This window comes from Leptonotus elevatus, chromosome 3 (assembly GCF_054856555.1).
Source record: "Leptonotus elevatus isolate MCC_2025b chromosome 3, RoL_Lele_1.0, whole genome shotgun sequence".
NCBI lineage: Eukaryota > Metazoa > Chordata > Actinopteri > Syngnathiformes > Syngnathidae > Leptonotus > Leptonotus elevatus.
The window spans coordinates 1,851,431-1,872,500 of record NC_141241.1 but is presented as its reverse complement, the minus strand read 5'-3'; the positions used below and the strand labels follow the sequence as shown (position 1 = coordinate 1,872,500).

General features: G+C 44.1%; 1 protein-coding gene and 1 long non-coding RNA gene across 5 annotated transcripts in view; one reads left to right on the top strand and one right to left on the bottom strand.

Annotated features, from left to right (window-relative positions):
- The window catches only part of znf536 (zinc finger protein 536), a 266,047-nt gene that overhangs the window by 105,471 nt on the left and 139,506 nt on the right, over positions 1-21,070 (bottom strand). For all 4 annotated transcript variants that reach the window (XM_086072166.1, XM_086072170.1, XM_086072167.1 and 1 more), the window contains one exon: positions 8,322-10,621. In XM_086072166.1, the coding sequence (XP_085928292.1) occupies positions 8,322-10,621 (2,300 nt within the window). The remainder of the gene's footprint in view (positions 1-8,321; positions 10,622-21,070) is intronic.
- LOC147176601 (uncharacterized) overlaps positions 16,619-21,070 on the top strand; it is a 35,439-nt gene continuing 30,987 nt past the window's right edge. The window contains exon 1 of the long non-coding RNA XR_015094446.1: positions 16,619-16,717. This is a non-coding gene — a long non-coding RNA (uncharacterized LOC147176601). The remainder of the gene's footprint in view (positions 16,718-21,070) is intronic.

Genomic DNA, 21,070 nt, shown 5'->3' with positions numbered 1-21,070 from the left:
AGATTAATTTTCGAAATTATTCAAACGCACTTTAATACTTTAATACTGCACCAAAATGTGAGGGTGTACTCACTTTTGTGAGCTACTCTACGGCAAATTTGAGAGTCGTCTATGCGTTATCGGAGTAAAACAAACTCGCTGACTTTGTTGAACCCGCTTCTCCAACCTTTTCGGACCTTTCCCGTCTTCCCTCGCTCTTTGCGAGCTCCCCTGTTGCCGCCGGCTGTCGAGCAGCGCCGGGCTGGTGGACCGGCGAGCGTGAAGAGGAGGATGGCGGGAGGGATGGGGGGGGTGAGGAAGAGGAGCGTTTGGCTGGAGCGCGGGGCGAGCAGCTGGGCACGGCTAACGGGGAATGATAATGACCTCGGAAATGTGGCGCTCGCTCCACAACAATAGTGCGCTCAGCCGCCTGGAAAATTGTGTTCATCAGCGAGGCTCTGCTCACTTACTAATTGACATTGCCAAATATTTTAAGAACAATTGGAATGTGGCAGGAGGGGAGGGGGGGGGGGGGGTCGCGCGGGGGAGGGCGAAGAAAGCTCCGAGATCTTAATCCCTGGACTTAATTCCTCCCTCGCTCTCTTTCTCTTTCGTTCTCTTGTCTTTGTGATGAGGAGATAGCGGCGAGCGAGCACATTTCTCATGTCACATTTGTCATGTCAGCGCCCTGATGTTGACACAAAAGACTTTTATGTGACCTGTCAAAGGCCTCAAGAGGAAGAGGAGGAGGAGGAGGAGGAGGAGGAGGACGAAGGAGAGAGAGAGCCAGATTCCTCAGTGGCGGTGTCACATGTCAGCTTCTCCATTTTTAATGAGGGAAAGGTCAACATATGCTCCCACCGCTTCACCAGCCTCACGCCCAAGTTCACTTGTTCATACAAACCCGGGCCCAACGTAGACCCCTACCCGACCCCCCGCCTACCATCCAGTTAGCCTGACCTCAAATAGTTCAGGAATTACTGGAATACACACACACATTCCCAAGTCAGTCATCCCTCGCCATATCGCTCTTCCCTTTTTGCCATTTTACAGTAGCTCCATTTTTTTTTTTTCAAGAAATTAAAATGACATCCCATTTTGATCACTCTCAGGACGCTGTCATTTTGCGCTGTACCGCCCCCTGCTGTCAAATTGAGTTGAAGTCAAAATGCCCTCGGGCTCGCATTGCCAACGTCACATGGCCAAACCAAGGAAACAGGTGAGCTGTGACGTTGGCAATGCGAGCTCGAGGGGTAATCCAGCACAAAATGGCAACACCGTGAGATTGATGAAAATGGATGGATTAGCCTGATTCATTCTTATACCACAAACGTGCATAGGCTGGTGGGGGCTCATAGAACTGCGATCCTTTTTTCCGCACGGACTAATGTTACTGCAGGCTAGCGTAGCAATAAGCACTAGCCGGGATAAAAAAGTGCATCAAAGAATATCCAAAGTTGAGTGATATTCCAAAGAGAAATCAGAACTAGCTTACACAGTGTTAGCTCATTTAAAAATTCCGTATCACCGCTATAGTTTGAACGAACGAACGAGCGAGCACTTTCAATGGCTTTGTTGTGCAAACGGTAACAAAACAAACACGTGACAAACACGCACTCACTTGATATGCAGGCTAACGGTTAACCAGTTGACAGCTAGCAGCTAACCCGAGCTCACAACAGCCATCTTCATACTGTTACTCGCTAACTCGCTAACTCGCACGTCACTCACCAGGCCGGGCCCCGTCTTTTAAAATCACACTTGAAAACTAAAAAAAAAACTCAACAAAATCAAAGAATTAAGACAAAAATCTGTCATATAAGTCAGGAAATGCAGTCGTAACTTCTCGTCTCGTCTCAACTCGTCAGTCTCCTGATGTGACCTTATATGGGGCCTCATCTTTTCCTATTCATCCGATCTCATCTAAGCTGTAGTCATCTCTTCTCAGCTTACATTTCATATCAGCTCATGTTGTGATATATATATTTTTGTATTATTATTGCAAATTTTCTTATCGTCCATCTCATGTCGTATCGTCAAAACGGAACTTTCTAATATTGCGCATGACTACGGCATCTCTTATCTTCGATCTTATTCCAGTGCCTTTTCTAATCCTATCTCGGTCATCGTCATTCCATAAAATTCCCATTCAGAAGTCTCACTTCGCACACGTGAGGGCACTTTTCTCCCCCTTTCAAGTCAAACTGTTTTCTCAGGTGTACGTTGCATTTCCATGTGCGCATTTCCATGCCAAGGACTGTGGAAGATTTCCATTTTCACACGCAGAGGAGAAGTTGAGCTCATGACAACATGAGATGGGTACAAATGAAATATGTTGATTAGCTTCTTTTTTGATAGACGCGGACATTCTCGGAATAAAAACTTTGGCATTTTCTTTCCATTTGTCTCAAAGATGAGAATATTCCACACTGAGACTTTTAAGTGCACATTATTCCTCGTTCTGCGCGCGTCCATGTGGCGTCAACGCTGTCCAACACTTGCGCGACTGCGATGCTAATTTATGTGTCCCATTTGTGTTTGTTCCCCCCCCCCACCCCCCCAACATTTCCTTCGCCAAGTGGCTCCACTTCCCCGTAGAAAACGTCGGCGCCGTCTTCACCGAGTCACCTTCGCTCAACAATGTCAGCCGTCACGATAGCGCCGTTGAGGACACGTGAGCGACATTAATATGCAAAGCGGCTACCTAGCCTGCTGTTACCCCAAGATAAATATTGTGTTTTCATTATAAAAACATAAAACAGACGTGCGAATGCATGTTTTTTTTCACATCGACTGCGGTCTGACGAAGCACAGTGGGTTCCTTGTCTTACCAGTGGAATTCTGTGACCGAGCTTTGAATTCAGTTTTCATGTATTTTAAATCAATTGTGCCATTTTTTTACTCAATTTAAATGCCAATAATTGAGACAATATCATTAAAAGGTGCCTTTGATACTTTCCCATTTCGACATTGTTCCCATTCACTTCTTATATACTGTATTGTCTTCCCCCCCCCCCCCCGTCCTTTCACTATACTTTTTCCATCTTACCATATCTTATATTAAAGGAAGAGTTGTCAGATAAACCTGAGAGCAGTACATTAGTAAAACATTCTGTAAAAATATAGTTGTGTCAGGAGATTAAAAATTTTTTGTGATCAGAAAAGTATATATTTTTTTAACCTAATAGAAAAATGGCTGCATATTTTAGTCATTGATACAGTCATTTCATAATAATTCATCAAATTGAGTTAAAATTAAAAAGATGTAGTGTACTGTAAAAAAACGAGTGTGATATTGATTTGTGTTGAGGTCATTTTTCTGTCACTAGGTGGCATAATTGCAAGTTTGTAAGACGTAACCGCTGAGTGCATTTTATTTTTCAGAGCTTTCTAATCTTTAATGAAGTAACTTGTGAAATTATGCACGTTTTTAAAATTGTAAAATACAACTTGACCCACAAAAATATGCATTATTATTAAATGTATTTCTGCTCAATTTTGACGTGGACGGAATTCTCCCTGCAGGCTTTACAGGTGAGGTCGTTAATCGTGCGTTAAAAAAATTTGTGGCGTTAAAGGAACTTCAAAATTTTGACACCCCTAAAATAAATTAAATAAAAAAAATTTAAATAGCTCAACAGGTTAATTTATCATCACTTTTGTATTTGTAATTGATAAAATAAAAAAATAAAAAAAGTCAAACAGATGACCGTCATGCTACCAATGTAGCAGCTGTGGCTAATGCCAGCTTGTATACAGCGCTATTGCTAGCTTAGCATTGATAATGCTGATGTTTGTATCTGACTATTCATCACGTACTTTACCACCTGACGCCGAATGATGTTTGAGAATCACGGCACGCGACAAACCTTACTAGCAGTTCTAAAAAATGTAAAATCCTCCTTTAACTAAATGAGACTAATCTTCTCAATCGCTTCTCATATTGCGTTTGGTGTCTTTAATTGACATTTTCTCACGTCATCGTAATCTACCTCAAGTTCTTTTATATAACCTTCGAGATTTTCCCGTGACATACCTTGCGGCCCCTAAGATAAATATTTTGTTTTAATCATACAAAGCATGAAGATGAAAGCCAGTGTGTGTGTGTGTGTGTGTGTGTGTGTGCGTGTGTGTTGTGTGTATGTTGTTCCAGGAGTAAAGTAGGAAGCTATGTTTCGGCGTCACGTGACACGGTGTCGTGACTCCAAAACACCCTCATCCCATTCCAACCCATCCCGGCTTCACAAGCCAGCGGGGAACGCTAACGCCATCATTAGGACATAAAACGAGCTGATAAATGTTTCATAAGGACGAGGCCGGCCGGCCAGCGCGGGCTGGCGGGAACGTTTGGCCTCCATCAAACGCACGCTGTCGGAATACAATCGGAATTTTACACGATCTAAAAAAGGACTGGCCTAATTCCCGGCACGGGCAACATTTACAAAGTGCGCAAGAGAAAAGCAGGCAAAGCGGAGAAAGACAGAGCAGGAAATCAAATGAACTGAAGAAGAAATGCGCCTTTCATACAAAAATACACCGACAAAAAAAAAAAAAAAAAAAAAAAAAAAAAAAGACGTCGGCTTTTTATCCGCCAGGCGTCAATCAGAGCGACACAGTGACAATTAACACAATTCAATACAACTTTATTATCAGCCGGCAGAGACGCAAGCGGCATCCTGACCTCGCACACATAAAATGATACAAACACGCACACTCAAACACACAAAAATGACACAATGCACTCTGCTGACACGCCACAACTTCACAGCAGCAAGTCACAAAGAGACAAAGTCATTTCGGAATCTGCCACTGAACACACACACACACACACTCACGCACACACACACACACTATCACGTGAACTTTTTAAAGAACAAACTATTCCTTCTTAAGCGAGGTCAAATAAACAAACGTGTAAAATAATATCCAAAATATAAAATTCATTTATTTCATAAAGAATTTACTCAATTCTATGGATTAATGTATAAGGTCTATTTTGCATTTGACTTGTCTTTTTATTCATTCAAGCATGTTTGCATGAGGTGTGTTTTCTTTCCGGCTGCTGATGTGTGTGCGTGCGCACGCGCGCGAAGTCGTCATGCATAGTCATGACGTCCTCTCAATCCACTCCAGTGGCCTGTTAATGACGTATTAATTACACGGCGACACTTAGTGTGCGCGCGAGTGTGTAACGCTGAATATTCCGCCGCCTTCACAACCTCGGGCGCTGAGTCACATTTCAATTTGCGAGACGAGCGAGCGAGCGAGCGCTCGTCTCGTTTGTTTGAGCCACGCTAAAGACCGCGGGATGCGCGGTTAATCCCCGCCGCCATGTTTGCCACGCCACCGCCGCTATTTCAAATGCAGGCGAAACAGGCAGGGTGGGAGGGGCTTGTAAGCGAGACATTACGGGCTTCGGGTGCTTTACAAGGTGTGTGATGTGCCTTCCGAAAATGACAAACGTGTATACTGACCAGCGCCACTGATTGAACTTTTTTTTTGGGGGAGGGGGCGGGTTGCGCCATCTTGTGCTCACCCAAAACTTTGAAAGGCGCAAAACTTGCAAACGGAAATTTTTATTGAATGAAAGGCGTGCTAGAGGTCATTCAAGCTTCATTTTAAGTGCCTTGACCTTCGTTCACACTCGACAAGTTATTGTTGATTACTGTAATTCAGCTTTTCAACCATTAGTGGAGAGTTTGAGTGGAACCGCGCGCACGTGCGTGCACACACGCACGCGCATACACAGGAGCAACACCTTTCCACGTTTTCTTCTCACATATTGACATTTTTAAATAGAGATGTGAAATATATTTAAAAAGATATTAATATAAATTAAAAAATAATAGCTTAGCATGCTCATCAGATACAAATTTTGGTTTCGGTTTGTTTTGGAACACTTCAACGTCAGATCTGATGAGCTCCAAGTGAGCTTGTTCCCAATACAGTACAATGTTAGCACGCTAGCACACAAAGCTAGGCACAATGAGGCTTGTCATAACAATCAGAGTCGGTGTTATTATGCTTGTTTTGTTGTTGTTGTTTGCAAAATTGGCACATTTTATTGAAGAAAAAAGGTGAAATTCAAAATTAGCAATAGCTTCATTAGTTTATGTTAGCACAGATAGCATATACAAACCCGAAATAATATGAAGCTTGACTGCTAAACTGCGATGGGAAGGGAGCGTGCACTTCCTCTCTAAACACACACTCTGAATGGTGTCAGGGCATCAAAAGGATTTTGTAAACGCACCCTAAACACTTGCTGAATACGTTGATGTGAACCAATCCGCGCCTTTAATTTTGTGTTTGTGAGCTCATTAGCAGCAAGACTGTCAGCAGCATTTGCAAGCTCGGCGTTAACCAATCAGTGTTTTTCTTCTTGTGTTTGTTAGCTCATCTGACAACAGCTAGAAAGTTAGCAGCGTTTCACTTGTGACTGTGATAGCATAGCATTAGTGAGCTCACCGTTCGCTTATGTTAGCACAAGAATCAAGTCATAAACTGCATTCGGAGATGCTTAGTGAAAGCATCATTAGCTCATGTTAGCACAGCTAGCATACAAGCACCCAATATAAGGAAGCTTAGCATTAACTAATCACTGTTTTTTTTTAAATATAAACTATCAAGTCATCAGATGGATACAATGATGCTATTTGGTGCTGTGTTTGATAGCTCATTAGCAGCTAGCAACATTAGCACATTTGACATAAATGACACAATTAGTGAAACATTAATGCAAATAAATCGTCAAATGTATTTTTAGCTCATGCACAACTAACAAGTCACTAGCTGAATAACGAGCAAGTTTTTATCGTTTTTGTTAGCTCAATTAAGAGCTAACTAGTTAGCCCACTAGCATATTTTTGCATGTGACGTCGTCATCGAAGGCATACTCTTTTTGATCCAGTGATGACAATGTATTTAAGCTTGTGTTTTTTAATCCAACATTCAAATGTGGCACTGAAGGGGCAGACTTAAGCCCCCTTTGTGCTGAGTGCTTTATTTTATTTTATTTTTTTTAGCGATGGACGCTAACACAACACGAGAAAAAGAGTCAAAGCCAGCGCATTAAAATTCAGCAGCTAATTATGTCGGCGACACCCCCAGCCTGTTGAGAAAGTGTTGTGTTTAATAGTCTCTATAAAGAAAATAGCTTTTTATCTCGTGCTCATTTTCATTAAGTCCTAATTGGGGTGGGGGGGGGGGTGTAAGGGTGTGTGTGTGTGTGTGTGTGTGTGTTATTATTTCTTAGATTAAAATAAACATCGCCCATCCCGTGTACAAACCCATCACACTACACGCGTGTGATAAGGACTTCATGCCTCTGTGAATAAATAAACAATTTCATCTCCACTGGTGGAATTAAGTTGCTTACAGCCTTAAGCTAAGACGCTCTCATTTATATTTATATTTATATTTATATTTCTCTCCAAAGACTTAAAAGCACATGCCGGCTTTGGCAAATTAACTTCAACGTTTTTTTTTTTGACCTGCTTTATATGTATATCTTTAATTAGTGTCTTGTTTAGCTTAAACTGACTGATTATCGCGCAGTCGTGACCTAATTACCGCGCTCGCATTTCCTCGGCTGCCCCGAGGAGCTCGCCAAAGTTACCTTTAAAAAGTGGTGTAATCGCCCCGCGCCGAGCCGCGCTTAATCCCGATAAACGTGCACTTAGACGGACGCCGTCACATTTCACCGCGTTAAGTATTTGAGCTATGAGAAGAATGCGCCGCTTTGACTGGGCCTTTTGCCGTTTTACACTGAAGCAATTATGAAACCACATAAGACAATAAATGAAAGGCTAAGCGCTTAGCCTCCTATGCTTGTATCCACCCCTGATGATAAAGGTTACCGTACAGATAATCTTAAACCTGATGGTAATTGTAACCCTCACGAACGGTAAGGATAACCCTGTTAACATGGTTTGGATTTGTTTGTACCCTAAAAACTAGCCCAATCTTCTACTGTAACGAGAAAATATTGGCGGTCTGGTGGTAGAATTCTGACCTGCAATGCAGCAGGATGCTCAGCTTTGATAAACAGCCAAAACAAATGTATATCGGACAATCTGTGGCTTAGTTGTTACCTCTCGATGACAACAAGTCAAATGCATGAACATTCTGGCTGCATTGTAGAAATCGATCCTCGTTCATACAGACTTGCGAAAACCAATGCGAAAGCTTTAACATGTGCGCCAGGCCACGAGTCGGCGACGCCATTGTTCATTCATGGCAAGGAAATGTTCCGTGGTCACTGGAAATGTTAAATAGTTTAAAAAGGAGCACCTCTCACAAGATAAGTCCGAGATCCTTACTGAAAAAGTTGAGCGTCTTACCTGAGGAAGGTGATGAGGGGTGCGGGCTGTCATCCTGGACACTTCCCGTCTGCGAGTGTCCGCCTCCGGCGCCGCTCTCCTCGGTCACGTTGGAGGACCCGGGGGTTGTGGAGCGGCTGATGGACTGGGACTCGGGATCGCTGGCCGAGCCGCGGCGTTCGTCCACCGCGCCTTGCTGTTGGAGCGCTTCCTCCATGCCTCGCCGGTCCTTGCCATGAACCCGGGAGTGCACGACCATCTGGTGATAGGTTCTGAAAACCCGGCCGCAGTCGGGGCACTCTGAAGGCTTGTCTTTCAGGTTTGAGAGACCGTAGTCCATGTTGGGATTTGCCAAGCCGGACAGACTCCCAGGAGTCTCGGCACCGATGTGATGCGACATCAAGTCAAAGCCCCTTGCGTCATCCTTCATGGACATCATGGCGGCGCTCGCGGCCTTGGACCCCTGCAAGGCCTCAGGGAGCAGTTTCTTGGAGCCGTCCGTGGAAGCCAAGAGGGCAAAGTCTTGTTTCTCCTTGGAGAAGGACGCCACGGCACCGGCTCCCGCCATGTCGTCTTCCAGCCCGGGGGTGGAGCGGTGCTGCTGCTGCTGTTGCTGCTGTTGCTGTTGCTGCTCCTTGGGCATGAAGGCCCGGTCCATAGCAATGCCACGAGCCATGATCTGCCACGCTTGGTAGCTGTTGAGGGAATCCATCTCGGCCACCTTGGCGGCAGCCTGGAGACGCTCCATGCAGCTGGACTTCAGCGGCGGGACCAGGTTGAGGCAACCTAAGAGGGAGCGCTTCTCGTTCTCGCCCAGCCCGTGGCCAATTCCCGCTGCCATCGGGCCCAGGAGCTTGCCGAGCATTTCTTTCTCCTTCATGGCAATCCCGGCCTTTGCCAGCATTTGGTGCTGCTCGCTCAGACCCTGCTTGCCCGGGGACAGAAAGCCTCCCTGAAGGCAGGAGATGTAACGGGAGTACAGGCTGGCGTGGGCCTCCTGCGCCAGGCTGCTCATGCTGTTGACGGACGCCATGTTCTGCTCGCTAGGCTGCGGCGGCTTGTTCTTGATTGCCAGCTTGTTGAGATGGACCTTCATGTGGTTCTTGAGGAACCAGGGTTCCTTGAAGCGGCGGCCACATATTTGGCAGCAGTGCTCAAAGGAGTCCTTGTGTTTACGCATGTGGCCCTTGAGGAACCAGGCCTGGCTGAACACCTGGCCGCACACGTCGCAGCGGAATTCGGTGGCCGCCTGCATGCCTCCCGCTGCACCGGCACCCTGACCCTGCGTGTTCTCCGCAGTTATGTGAGCTTTCTCCACGTGGCTGATCAGCTCCTCCTCATGGGCGGCGGCGAACTCGCACAGCGTACATTTGTACGGCTTGTGGAGGATGCGGATGTGGCGGTCCAGCTCCTCGCGCTTCTTAAATTTTCCTTTGCAGAAGGTGCAACGGAACCCGGCAGCCGGGTTGAGGGACTGCTCGTCCTGGGCCCCGGTCGGCTTGGGCGAGGAAGACGGCTGGGAAGCCGTTTCCGTCGTGGCGAGGCCCGGGGGAGGTGGCAGGCCACAGGCCGAACCCAGCTGCTGCTGGAGGGCGTTGGCGCCGCTGTTCAGACTGACGTGGGGCTCACGCGCCGCCACTTGCAGGAGCCCGCCGCTGCCTCGCATCTGCTTGTCCCTCAGGATGGCTCGCTCTTCAAGCTCGTGGAGCAGCCGGTTCTCCTCGCGGACTCGGCCGCGACCTTTGCCGAGGTTTCCCAGTTTGTGGGTGCGGAGGTGGATCTTCAGGTTGCCCTTCTGAGCCGCCCGGTGGTCACAGTAGGGACATTTGAAGGGCTTCTCGCCCGTGTGGGTGCGCATGTGCAGTGACAAGATACTGTTGAAGCGGAAGCGCTTGCCGCACAGCGGGCACGGGTACTTCCTGTTCTTGCGGGCGTCATCTTCGATGTCATTCATCTGTGACATGATGCCCAAGTTCTGGCCGTTGAGGAACTGCTGCAAGTCAACGCGTCCGTTCAAGCCGCTCAGCGCGCCGGCGTCAATGTCGCGGTTGAGCTGGTTGGCCAACAGCGCCATCTGGCTGCTGATGGGCTGACTGGCCAGGGCGGCGTGGTGGCTCTTCTCATCCAGGGGCGCCGCCGCTTTCTCCTCCGGGATCTGCGGCGGGCGGTGCAGGTCAGGAAAGGCGTGTCCCAACTGGGCGGTGAGCTGGTGGAGCTTCTGGCTGATTGGGTAGCGGCCATTGAGCACCGCGTTGCTCAGGTGGGCGTCGGTGTCGGGCACCGCCGATGACATACCAAGGCACAAACTAGAGTCCTCCATCCTGGAACAACAATGACAAAAGTAAGGTGTTAAGAGTACTTGAGATGAAATTATGTAGCATCCTTTGGCAGCTCTTTTGACTCGCTTAATTCAAACTAGCATACACCAAAGAAATATTCAACTTGCGTTTTGTTTTGGGTTTTTCTGTGCATTGTATGACATAATCATGACGTTTGGTATCCTGCCTTTGTCTGCTTATTGGTTAGGATACATCTCATTGTTTTCCTGCCATCAGTTTTAATTATTTTCTTACAATATAAAGGGCAAAATTACGATCTTAAATAGCAGCGCTGATCTTGTATCGAGCGCGTGTACCTAATGAAGTGTCCAAGACGTCGAGGGACTGCAGAAATGCTGCGCTTCTCAAAAAAAAAAGAGAGCCACCATTTTGGCCCTAATAATTAGTCTTGTCGCCACAGAGCTAGCGGCGCTTAATTAGGCTACTTGTGCCCATCCTATCGGAATTGCGCCAATTACGCGCCCTAATGGAACGCGGCGATGCCATTGTGAGACCACAATTAGGACGCTGGCAGTAAATAGCGCTTTTAAACCGACAACAACAGTGTGACTCACTATATCTATTTTTCTTTCTGTGTAATTCAGGGAAGAGAATTAAAAGGAAGTCGACAATGGAATTTCTGTGTGTGTGAATTGAATTGAAATTCTGTCTACTGTGTCAAAATGTTGAAATGCTGAAATGAATGTCAAACTTGGAAGATTTTAAATCAGTTGAGAATCCAGGAAGGAGGAAGTCAATATTAAGATTAATTTGTGAATGATGCGGTGGAAAATGTGGAAAACAGAAAAACAGATTGAAGTTGGAATGGTTTGAATCGGGTGCGAAATGTGGAAGAATGAGGGAGGTCAGGTGATGTGACAGTTTTGGGGAATGTGATGAACAGTTCCGTATACGTTCGGAATGAGCTGAACAGTTTGAAGTTGAAATGGTTTGAACCATTAACAAAAATGTGAAAGTAGGAGGTAGATGTGGAAAATATCTCCTAATTTGAGAATTTTGTTGTGCTATTTTGGGAACATGATAAATAGTTCTCAAGCTGACTGGAATGAGGTGAATATGTTGCCGTGTGAAAAATGTTTGTATCGGTTGATAAATGTGGAAGGAGGAATGTTGGGAATCGGTTCATATGTAAAATGGTTGTCGTAATATTGACATGAAAAATGTTGAATGGTGACAAATTGTCTAAAATGTCCCAAAGAAGCTGAACCCGATGTTAAAATGATTTGAAGTAGTAGGAAGTGGAAGGATGAGTTCAATCTGACAATGGCCTCCATTCATTTCAATGGAAATGATTTTCATGGAAAATTTGAAATACGAGCAAATAGTTCCCAGGCCAGGATGTCCGGAATGAGCGGAATATCTCGTTTGAATCGGTTGACAAATGCAGATATAAGGGAGAGTAGTAATCAAAGTGAAAAATATTTGTTGACGCGATAAAACATACCAGCCTTAAATGCACATCCATCTGCTCTCCAGATGGAGAGGTATAAAAACACGTCGGCGAGTACGCGCTTCCCTCGGCTGCTGGCGGGGTCAAAGCCGCCCAACAATAAGCACGCTTTTTGCTTTGCTCGACAAAATATTGTATAATGTCTCATTAAGCTGATTAGCGGCGCTGCCTGGTAACAGTGGCGCAATCATCAAAAATAAAAGACGGCGGCCAGGAGGAGGAGGCGGAGGCCAAATTATGCTGGTGAGTCAGTGCGAGCTGCTCGGACATCAGAGCCGAGCGTTGTTGCTCTTCCCTTCCAGGACGCAAACATGAATCTCGCTCTGTTCTTTTTGGAGGAATGTCACGGCCCTCGAAAAATTCTCCTCACTTGATCTCGCAGCAGCAACATGTCGGCTAACTGCGCTAACGAATGCTCCCATTGTCGCTTTGGCCCTCTCGAAGATTGCCACTGGATTCTGTTTTGAGTGGGAAGAAGTGACAAAAACAGCAACTTTGCTACTTTTTGAAATAAATACTAGATAGGCCATCCCAACAAATCGAAGGCCATTTTGTGGGAAATATAATGTAGGAATGCACAATCACATTGACTGTAAAATATAGATGATTTTATAGCATGCATGTTGATCTGTTACATGTTTAATAAACATTATTTTAAATAATCCTTTACATAACATTGAACATTAAAAATCATTTTGTTCCTAAAATTTAACTTTACCATGAAATAAAATTAAGTCCTTTAAAAAGGTTATTTTGTTTGATGTTTTTTTTTTTTCCCTTTACTGAGCTAAGTTGGGAACATTCCACAAGTCACATGGTTCACAGGAAGTTGCATCATTCAGATCCTCTGCAGTCCACGAGAAGGCCAAAAGTAAGTTGAGGCTCAAGTTTTTTTTTGGGGGGGATATTTGACGACATTTCAACTATCGAGGTGCAGTCATGTGACCAAAAATGTGGTTCTCTCTCAAATGTTTGCGAAAAATACTCACTCTGGTTATTTTCAAAACTACTCAAATGATTAGTTTCAGTTCAATAAATGACATTGGCACCACATTGGAGTTGAAAATAAGCAGAACATTAAGTTCATCTTGAGAGCACTACAATGAGAAAAATTAAAAAATAAATAAATAAATACATACATACATAAAAATTTAAAGGAAATAAAATGTCATTGAATTAATTATTTTTTTTTTTTAATGATATCTTGTTGCAAAATTCTCTTTGCCATGTTTGCTTTTTCCAAACAATCATCAATGTTCAGGCGCTATTATTTAAAAACACAAACAGCAAAACAAAGGCAAAGGCAGTCAAAAAAAAAAGCCATCTTTTGTTTCTACAATCCTCACAGGGTGCTGACAGATCCGGTTAAAAGTGCTGCAAGAAACAATTTGACGTATCACCCGAGTCAATTTACTGAGAGAATATTATTACTTCCATTATTATTAGTAGAGAGCATGCGGTATAAACTTTTCCGTCCGTGCGCGCGCGCGCGCGTGTGAGAGTGTGTGTGCGCGCGTGTGTCAGGCAGCCTCCATCATTCGGCGTGCGTGCTCACATGGAAGGAGAAGTGATTTGAATGACACGCACACGCGCGGCAGAAAAACGGCGCCTTTTGGAATCAAAATCTGTGATTTAAAGTCGCCTGATGAGCTGTTGCTCATTTGAGGAGATAGCAGCCGTGCCCTTTTTCTCCAATTTGATGCCCGCCTTTATCTTCAACATACAACAAAGGCACATAGACAATAGAATCATGTGAAATGAACTGACGAATCCACTTTGTGCGTATGTGCGCGCGCGCGCGAGAGAGAGAGAAAGTGTGTTCTTAACCAACGCATCCTGGCTGACGAGCGTATGCAAATGAGCTGCATTCATATGCGCGTCTTGCTCCCGACTCATTTTATATTTTTCCCCCTGATTAAAAAGGACATTTCTTATGTGACAACCCCCCCCCCCCTCCTCACACACACCCCTCTTCTCCTTTGCTCATATCACACACACACGCACACACGCACGCCCGCACACAATTGAATATGCGGATGTCCTCTAAAAGACACCGCACATGTTTAGCGACTCAAATGCTGCAAGTGGTCCGACAAGAGGACTCCCGAACGGCGAACTCACTTTGTCCTGTTGTGAAACGCTCATTAAAAAAAAAAAACACAAAAACACAACACGCTCATCATGTTCAGGTGCAGACAGGTGGTGGGACACGCACGTCATGCACTTTGCGTGTGTGTGCGTGCGTGCGTCTCACAGTTCAATTCGGTCTTATCAATATTAGCAGGCATCACAAATGCATGAGGGATTTATATGTGCTTCACTCTAATTGTAACCATATCAATTATTGAAGCAAAGGCAATAGCGGGGATAGCTATTAGAAAGGCTCATTATATATTCATACGGAAATAAACAGTTTCGGAATATAAAGCTTCTCTGTCGCCGTCAAACTTTGGAGCGTTGTTGAGTCGATGGAAAAGCTATTAGTGGCTTCTCTCTCTTTTTTTTTTTGTTTTTCTTTGAATTTTCGCGTCGTGCATCAAAGTGAGGCCATCGACTGATCACAAAGCGATGGATCGTTCGGGCCTAATGCGCGTTCCTCTGCTGCTGCTGGGAAACGGATCAATTTTCATTCATTATGTGCATATGGCCATCATATTTGTACCGTGCACATGCTTGGTGCATGTGCCGTTTGATGCCATCCGGCAATGAAAGTTTACGCAACGTGAGTTGCAGCCACATTTTCAGATGGGCTTTGGGACGACCAACATCGAAGGCCAAAATTTCGGTCCCCGAAGCCAGCTTGTCGTTGCAACATGACATTTTCGTCCATCAAAAGTGGACTCGTAAAAAAAAGTCTCAAGAATCTAAAAAGGAACACAAGGTCTGCCATTTTGCTTTGTAGCGGCCAGCGTAGCATCATGTTGTCAATTTCAGGGATTTTGAAAATTCAGCCTCCAATTAATTTAGCAACATGACATTTGGTAGACATGTCCATCTTAAGGAGACCCACAAAAACGTCTCAAGAGGCCAAGCCTGCAAAGCATCAGGAAGTCTGCCATTTTGGATTGCAGTGGACATTTTAGCGTCATTTTGTCAACTTCAGACATGCACATTCAGTCAACTCACCAAAAAGTCTCGAGAAGCCAAGCCAGAAAATGTCCAGGAAGTCTGCCATTTTGTTTTGTAGCAGCAATTTTAGAATCATTTTGTCAATTTTAGGCATTTTGAAAATTCTGCCCCCAAAACCAGTTGGACTTAGCAACATGTCATTTGGTAGACTTGTCCATCATAAGTAGACTCACAAATAATTCTCAAGAAGCCAAGTCTTAAAATGGACAGGAAGTAGGCCTACGCCATTTTGGTTAGTAGCGGCCAGTGTCGCATCATGTTGTCAATTTCAGGGATTTTGAAAATTCAGCCTCCAAAACCAGCTTCACTTAGCAACATGACATTTGGTAGACATGTCCATCTTAAGGAGACCCACAAAAACGTCTCAAGAGGCCAAGCCTGCAAAGCATCAGGAAGTCTGCCATTTTGGTTTGCAGTGGCCATTTTAGCGTCACTTTTGTCAACTTCAGACATGCACATTCAGTCAACTCACCAAAAAGTCTCGAGAAGCCAAGCCAGAAAATGTCCAGGAAGTCTGCCATTTTGTTTTGTAGCAGCAATTTTAGAATCATTTTGTCAATTTTAGGCATTTTGAAAATTCTGCCCCCAAAACCAGTTGGACTTTAGCAACATGTCATTTGGTAGACTTGTCCATCATAAGTAGACTCACAAATAATTCTCAAGAAGCCAAGTCTTAAAATGGACAGGAAGTAGGCCTACGCCATTTTGGTTAGTAGCGGCCAGTGTCGCATCATGTTGTCAATTTCAGGGATTTTGAAAATTCAGCCTCCAAAACCAGCTTCACTTAGCAACATGACATTTGGTAGACATGTCCATCTTAAGTAGACCCACAAAAACGTCTCAAGAGGCCGAGCCTGCAAAGCATCAGGAAGTCTGCCATTTTGGTTTGTAGTGGACATTTTAGCGTCACTTTGTCAACTTCAGACACGCACATTCAGTCAACTCACCAAAAAGTCTCGAGAAGCCAAGCCAGAAAATGTACAGGAAGTCTGCCATTTTGTTTTGTAGCAGCAATTTTAGAATCATTTTGTCAATTTTAGGCATTTTGAAAATTCTGCCCCCAAAACCAGTTGGACTTAGCAACATGAAATTTGGTCGTCCATCATAAGTAGACTCTCAAAAAAGTCTCAAGAAGCCAAGCATGAAAAGTGACAGGAGCAAGGCAGCGTCTTTGAATCTTCAGCCCATGAATTTTTTTTTACATAATTTCTATCATGAGTAGCCCCCCCCCCTCCCCCCCCCCAAAAAAAATACCTGCCATTTACAGGAGTCATCCAAAGAGTAACTACCCCCCCCCCCCCAAAAAGAGTGATTTCTTCCCAATTTAAAGCACAAATGCTTGATTTTTATGCTCTCCCAAACATCCGAAACAAATAAAGAACATGAAGCTGCTTTTGCAGGTTGAGGAAGTACAGTGATGAAGAGCCCCCCCCCTCCCTCCTCTTCATCACCGCTGCACAGTGGACCTTTGAGGCCGGCCAGAGAGAACTTGTCAACAGGTACTTCCACTCTCGGCTCATCCTTGCTCGCATACACACCACGGGGAGAACAGATAAACCTGTGTGTGTGTGTGTGTGTGTGTGTGTGGAGGGCGGGTAGTTGTTGGGGGGCGGTGGGGGGGGGGGGGTGCCACAGGAGGAAGATCAATGCGGGACAAACGGATTCCCACAGTTCATTGTTCCTCGCCGGCCAAATCCTCTTCCCAAGACGGCCGCCAGCTCAAAGCTTCCCTTCTTGATAAGCATCGCGTCTACGTACGTGTGCGTGTGTGCGTATGTGTGTGCGTATGTGCGTGCGTGCGCGTGTGCGTGTCAGTGAAACACAGCCACAATCAGCAGCATTTCTTTGGCGAGTGTAAATAAATAAACGGCAACCTTCACCCTGACAGCAAATTGTGACTTCATCGGCTAAAATTATTATTAATTCCGCAAAGTAATGAACAAGATAATGCAAAAAAGTTAATGAGGAAAATGCAGGATAGCCATCAAGCGGTCTTGAATAAATAATTTGGCTTGAAATAAACAAAGACTAATCCTATGGTGTATATGCCACGGAGGAGGCGGGACTTCCGACTTCCGGGTTTCACACATCAGCTTTGTTTCCGGTTTGGGGCGTGTGGGGCGAGCGTCCCGCTTCTTGCGCTTCCGCCCTTTGTGCCCCTCGGTTGCGCGTTCCCGTCGACGGGTGCGAGTGCGTCGTGTGTCTGTCCCAGTTGTCCGAAGCGCGGGGCTAGGGGTGCGAGTGTTGGAACGCGGCAAGCAGTGGCTGGAAACGGAGCTGATGTGTGAAACCCGGACGTCCGTGGCATCGACCCAATTTTATATATATTAAAAAAAAAAGTAATTTCATACTGAGAACAAATAGATGCAGAAAATGTATTAGCACCGTATACACAGGTTTAAAATATATTCAACAAACAGCATATCATGCACTAATTAAGCATAATGGTCCCGAAATATCTATTTTTTATATTATAATTATAATATATATGTATTGTTTTTGTTTTGGGTCCAAATAAACACAACGAATCCCATTTGATAGAACAATTATTGCAGGTTAATTATAGTCAGCAAAAAAGCAAGCAGCATCTCATGTATTTTTTTTACTTTTTGTTTTTAAATAAATAAATACAATTGAGCTTATATAGAAAAAGTATTTACAAAATAGCAAAAAGAGAAATAGAATAGGAAACTAGCAATGTATGCACAAATTGAGAATTGTCAATTCACAGCATACCGAACCATAATTGACACATTTTGGCTGCATTGCACCCGATATTTGCATTTGCATTGTTCCCGACACATTTTTGGCTTAAAATAAGCAAAAATCCATTTTCACGTTACATTTGGGCAATACAAAAAGTTAATAGTCAACACACGGCATCCCGTGCACACTCAACCGTAAATGAAACCACATTTTGCCGGACCGACACCAGCAGTTTTCTGCTCATTTTGTGTCAAAATTAAACAAATGCATCCTATTTTATTGCAAAAACAGTATTAGTACTTTGATAGTCAACTAAAAACATCATATCATGCACTTTTTGAATAAAGACATTAATAATAGTCTTTACATTTCAACATATTTCCACACAATGTGTACACAATCAATTCTATTAAAAAAATAATCACAGCAAAACTACTAATTGTGTGTGATTAATAAGAGAAAGATGTAGTGTTTCATGTAGCAGCACCACAAGATGAGCGTGTTGAAGTCTTTAGCTGTCACTTTTTTCTTCTTTCCAAGAAGTCGCAGATGGAAATCATAATTTCCAATAAGGAAATTGGAAGCAAATGTCAGAGAATGAGAAACATGACTTTTTGCTTTATTCATATTTCTTTTTTTTTTTTAAATTCCACCTCACCATCTGGATGTCGAAACACTCAACATGCTGCCTTATTTATTTATTTATTTATTTATTTTAAGTTCAAGTGTCTTTGATGTCAGGCATCTTGTAAGCTTTAAAAGTAATACCGTTAGGTCTTTGATGCACTGATGTTAAACGCTGAAAAAGCGTCCGTCCATCATCTTGTATCTGAGCATCTTTCAACTTGTGTCTTTAACGTGACTTGACAAGCCTCTTTGATGCCTGACATTGTACATGTTAAATGATGCTTCTATGTCAGCCAATTTGTACGTTTGAATCTTAAAATGCAACAGGTGTCTTTGATGCCAGTCATCTTAGATGGCTTTGAATTCAAAGAGTCGTAAGTCGCTATCTTGATTATTTAGTCTCTTTGATGTAAGCGAACTTTTTCTGTCATCTCGATGCTTGAATCTTCAAAATGTTCAAGTCATGTGTGTCTTTGACGTGTGACTTTTTTGTACATTTAAATCTTTGAAAATCGCAATTATCGTTGACGTTCAAATCTTTAAAAGGTCACGTCTATGACATCGGCCATCTTCTATTTCTAAGTCATAAGGCGTCTCAAATCGGCATCTAGAATTGTAACAAACGCAAAAAACATTAACAGCATGTTTAAGTCACGCCTGTATTTGATGGTCGGTCATCTTGTCCGTTTGAATCTTTAAGTCATGTCTTTTTGACGTCACTTATATTGTATATATTAAGTCATAAATGAATTTGACGTTAAGTTGACCAAGTTTTGTTTTGTGTTTTTTACAGTTTACATCTTTAAAACGCACGTGTTTTTGATGTCGGTCATCGGCGCACATTAAAAAAATAGCTGATGCTCTTGTGTGGCCTTCCCAGTGTGTGTGCGCGCGCATTTGCGACACTCTTCTTCCTGTCAAATCATTCAGAAAACAAGGACACAACAAACACGGCAGCCATTAAGGAGACAATGGCCGCAGTGTGTCCGCGCTCGCTTACATCAGCGTCGCATGCGAAGCCCGAGCAAGTTGACACGCACAAACAAACGTCACGTGACCCCAGGGGGAGCGATTTCTGGAAATAATTGTATTTGATGCTCATGCTGGGCGCCATTTTTATAGTGGCGGTAACGGTATATAGAAAAAAAACACAAAGTTCCCCTCCAGTCCTGTAAGTGGCAGTAAAGTCATGAGTCATAATGCCATTCACCCATTTCGTTTTTTTTGTCGTTTGGTCTTCGGGAATTTTTCTGAAAACGTCAGAATTAATTGCATTTCCGCTCACGGCAGGCGGTGTTTTACATAATGGCGTCGGTGTTAAAGTGGGAGGTGTTGTTGTGACAGGTGCCTCCACGCCACGCAAAAGGTTCAATTTGCAAAAAATGAGACTTTTAAATTGTGGCACGACTAATTAGCGGCACGGCGGCGGGGAGCAACATGTCCGTCAACGTGTCCGTCGTGGCGGCGGCGGCGGCGCGTCGTCTTCCTCGCTGGGAGATTTGGGACTTCCTCTCGCGTCGCTTTTATCCGTTAAAACAAACGTCGGCGGCTAATTAGCGGCGCTGCGTACAGGAAGCCAGTCAGGTAATTATTTTGGGGTAATTGAATGATTCTTCAATGTCTCTGCGTATCCCTCCTCCTCTTCCTCCTCTTTGAGTAGATAAGACACAGGTAGCGAGAGGCTCCATATGCTCTTCAACCACAAAGCAAACGCAATTCTTCAAAAGTCCAAAGTCCGTCTTTAATGCCGATGTCTTCAATCTTTCCGCCTTTGATAAGGCTCACCTCAACTTCCTGCGTACCCTCTGAAGAGTTACCATAGAAATCTCAAGAATTGCCACACTTCCTGTTTTAGGAGAGCGCACTCGTCTCCACTGTGACAGTAAAAAGACGGCTTTTTTTGGGGATCTACACCAAGATGCTCCGTCCTTGTTCACTAATAACTAACTGACTAACTGGCAAACAAAGTAAGGAACTTACAAACTAAATAAGTGATGAAACAACAAGGTTATTTGCTGACTCGCTGCCTAATAAGAAAAATAGGAACTAATAGATGAACTAAACGAAGACATGACGTAGCAAAGTAACTAACTTACTGACTGGCTGGCTAACCGACCAACCAACCAACCAACCAACCAACCAACTGCTGAAACAACTAAATTAGGAATTAAGCGATGGCATAACAGACAAACTAAAGATGAGCACATGGCATAGCTAGTAACTTACTAACTTACCGACTGACTAGCTAACCAACCAACCAACTGCTAAAACAACTAAATTAGGAATTCATAGATGGCAAAACAGACAAACGAAAGATCAGCACATGGCATAGCTGGTAACTAACTAACTTACTGACTGACAGGCTTACTTACCAACTGACAAACAAACTAAGGGACTTACTAACTAAATAACTGACTACGTAATTGACAACCATTTACTAACTGGCAAAACAAGAAGCTATCTGATGAAATAGCAAGCTATTGTGCTGCCTGTCTAACGAGCTAGCTAACGAAGTGGAT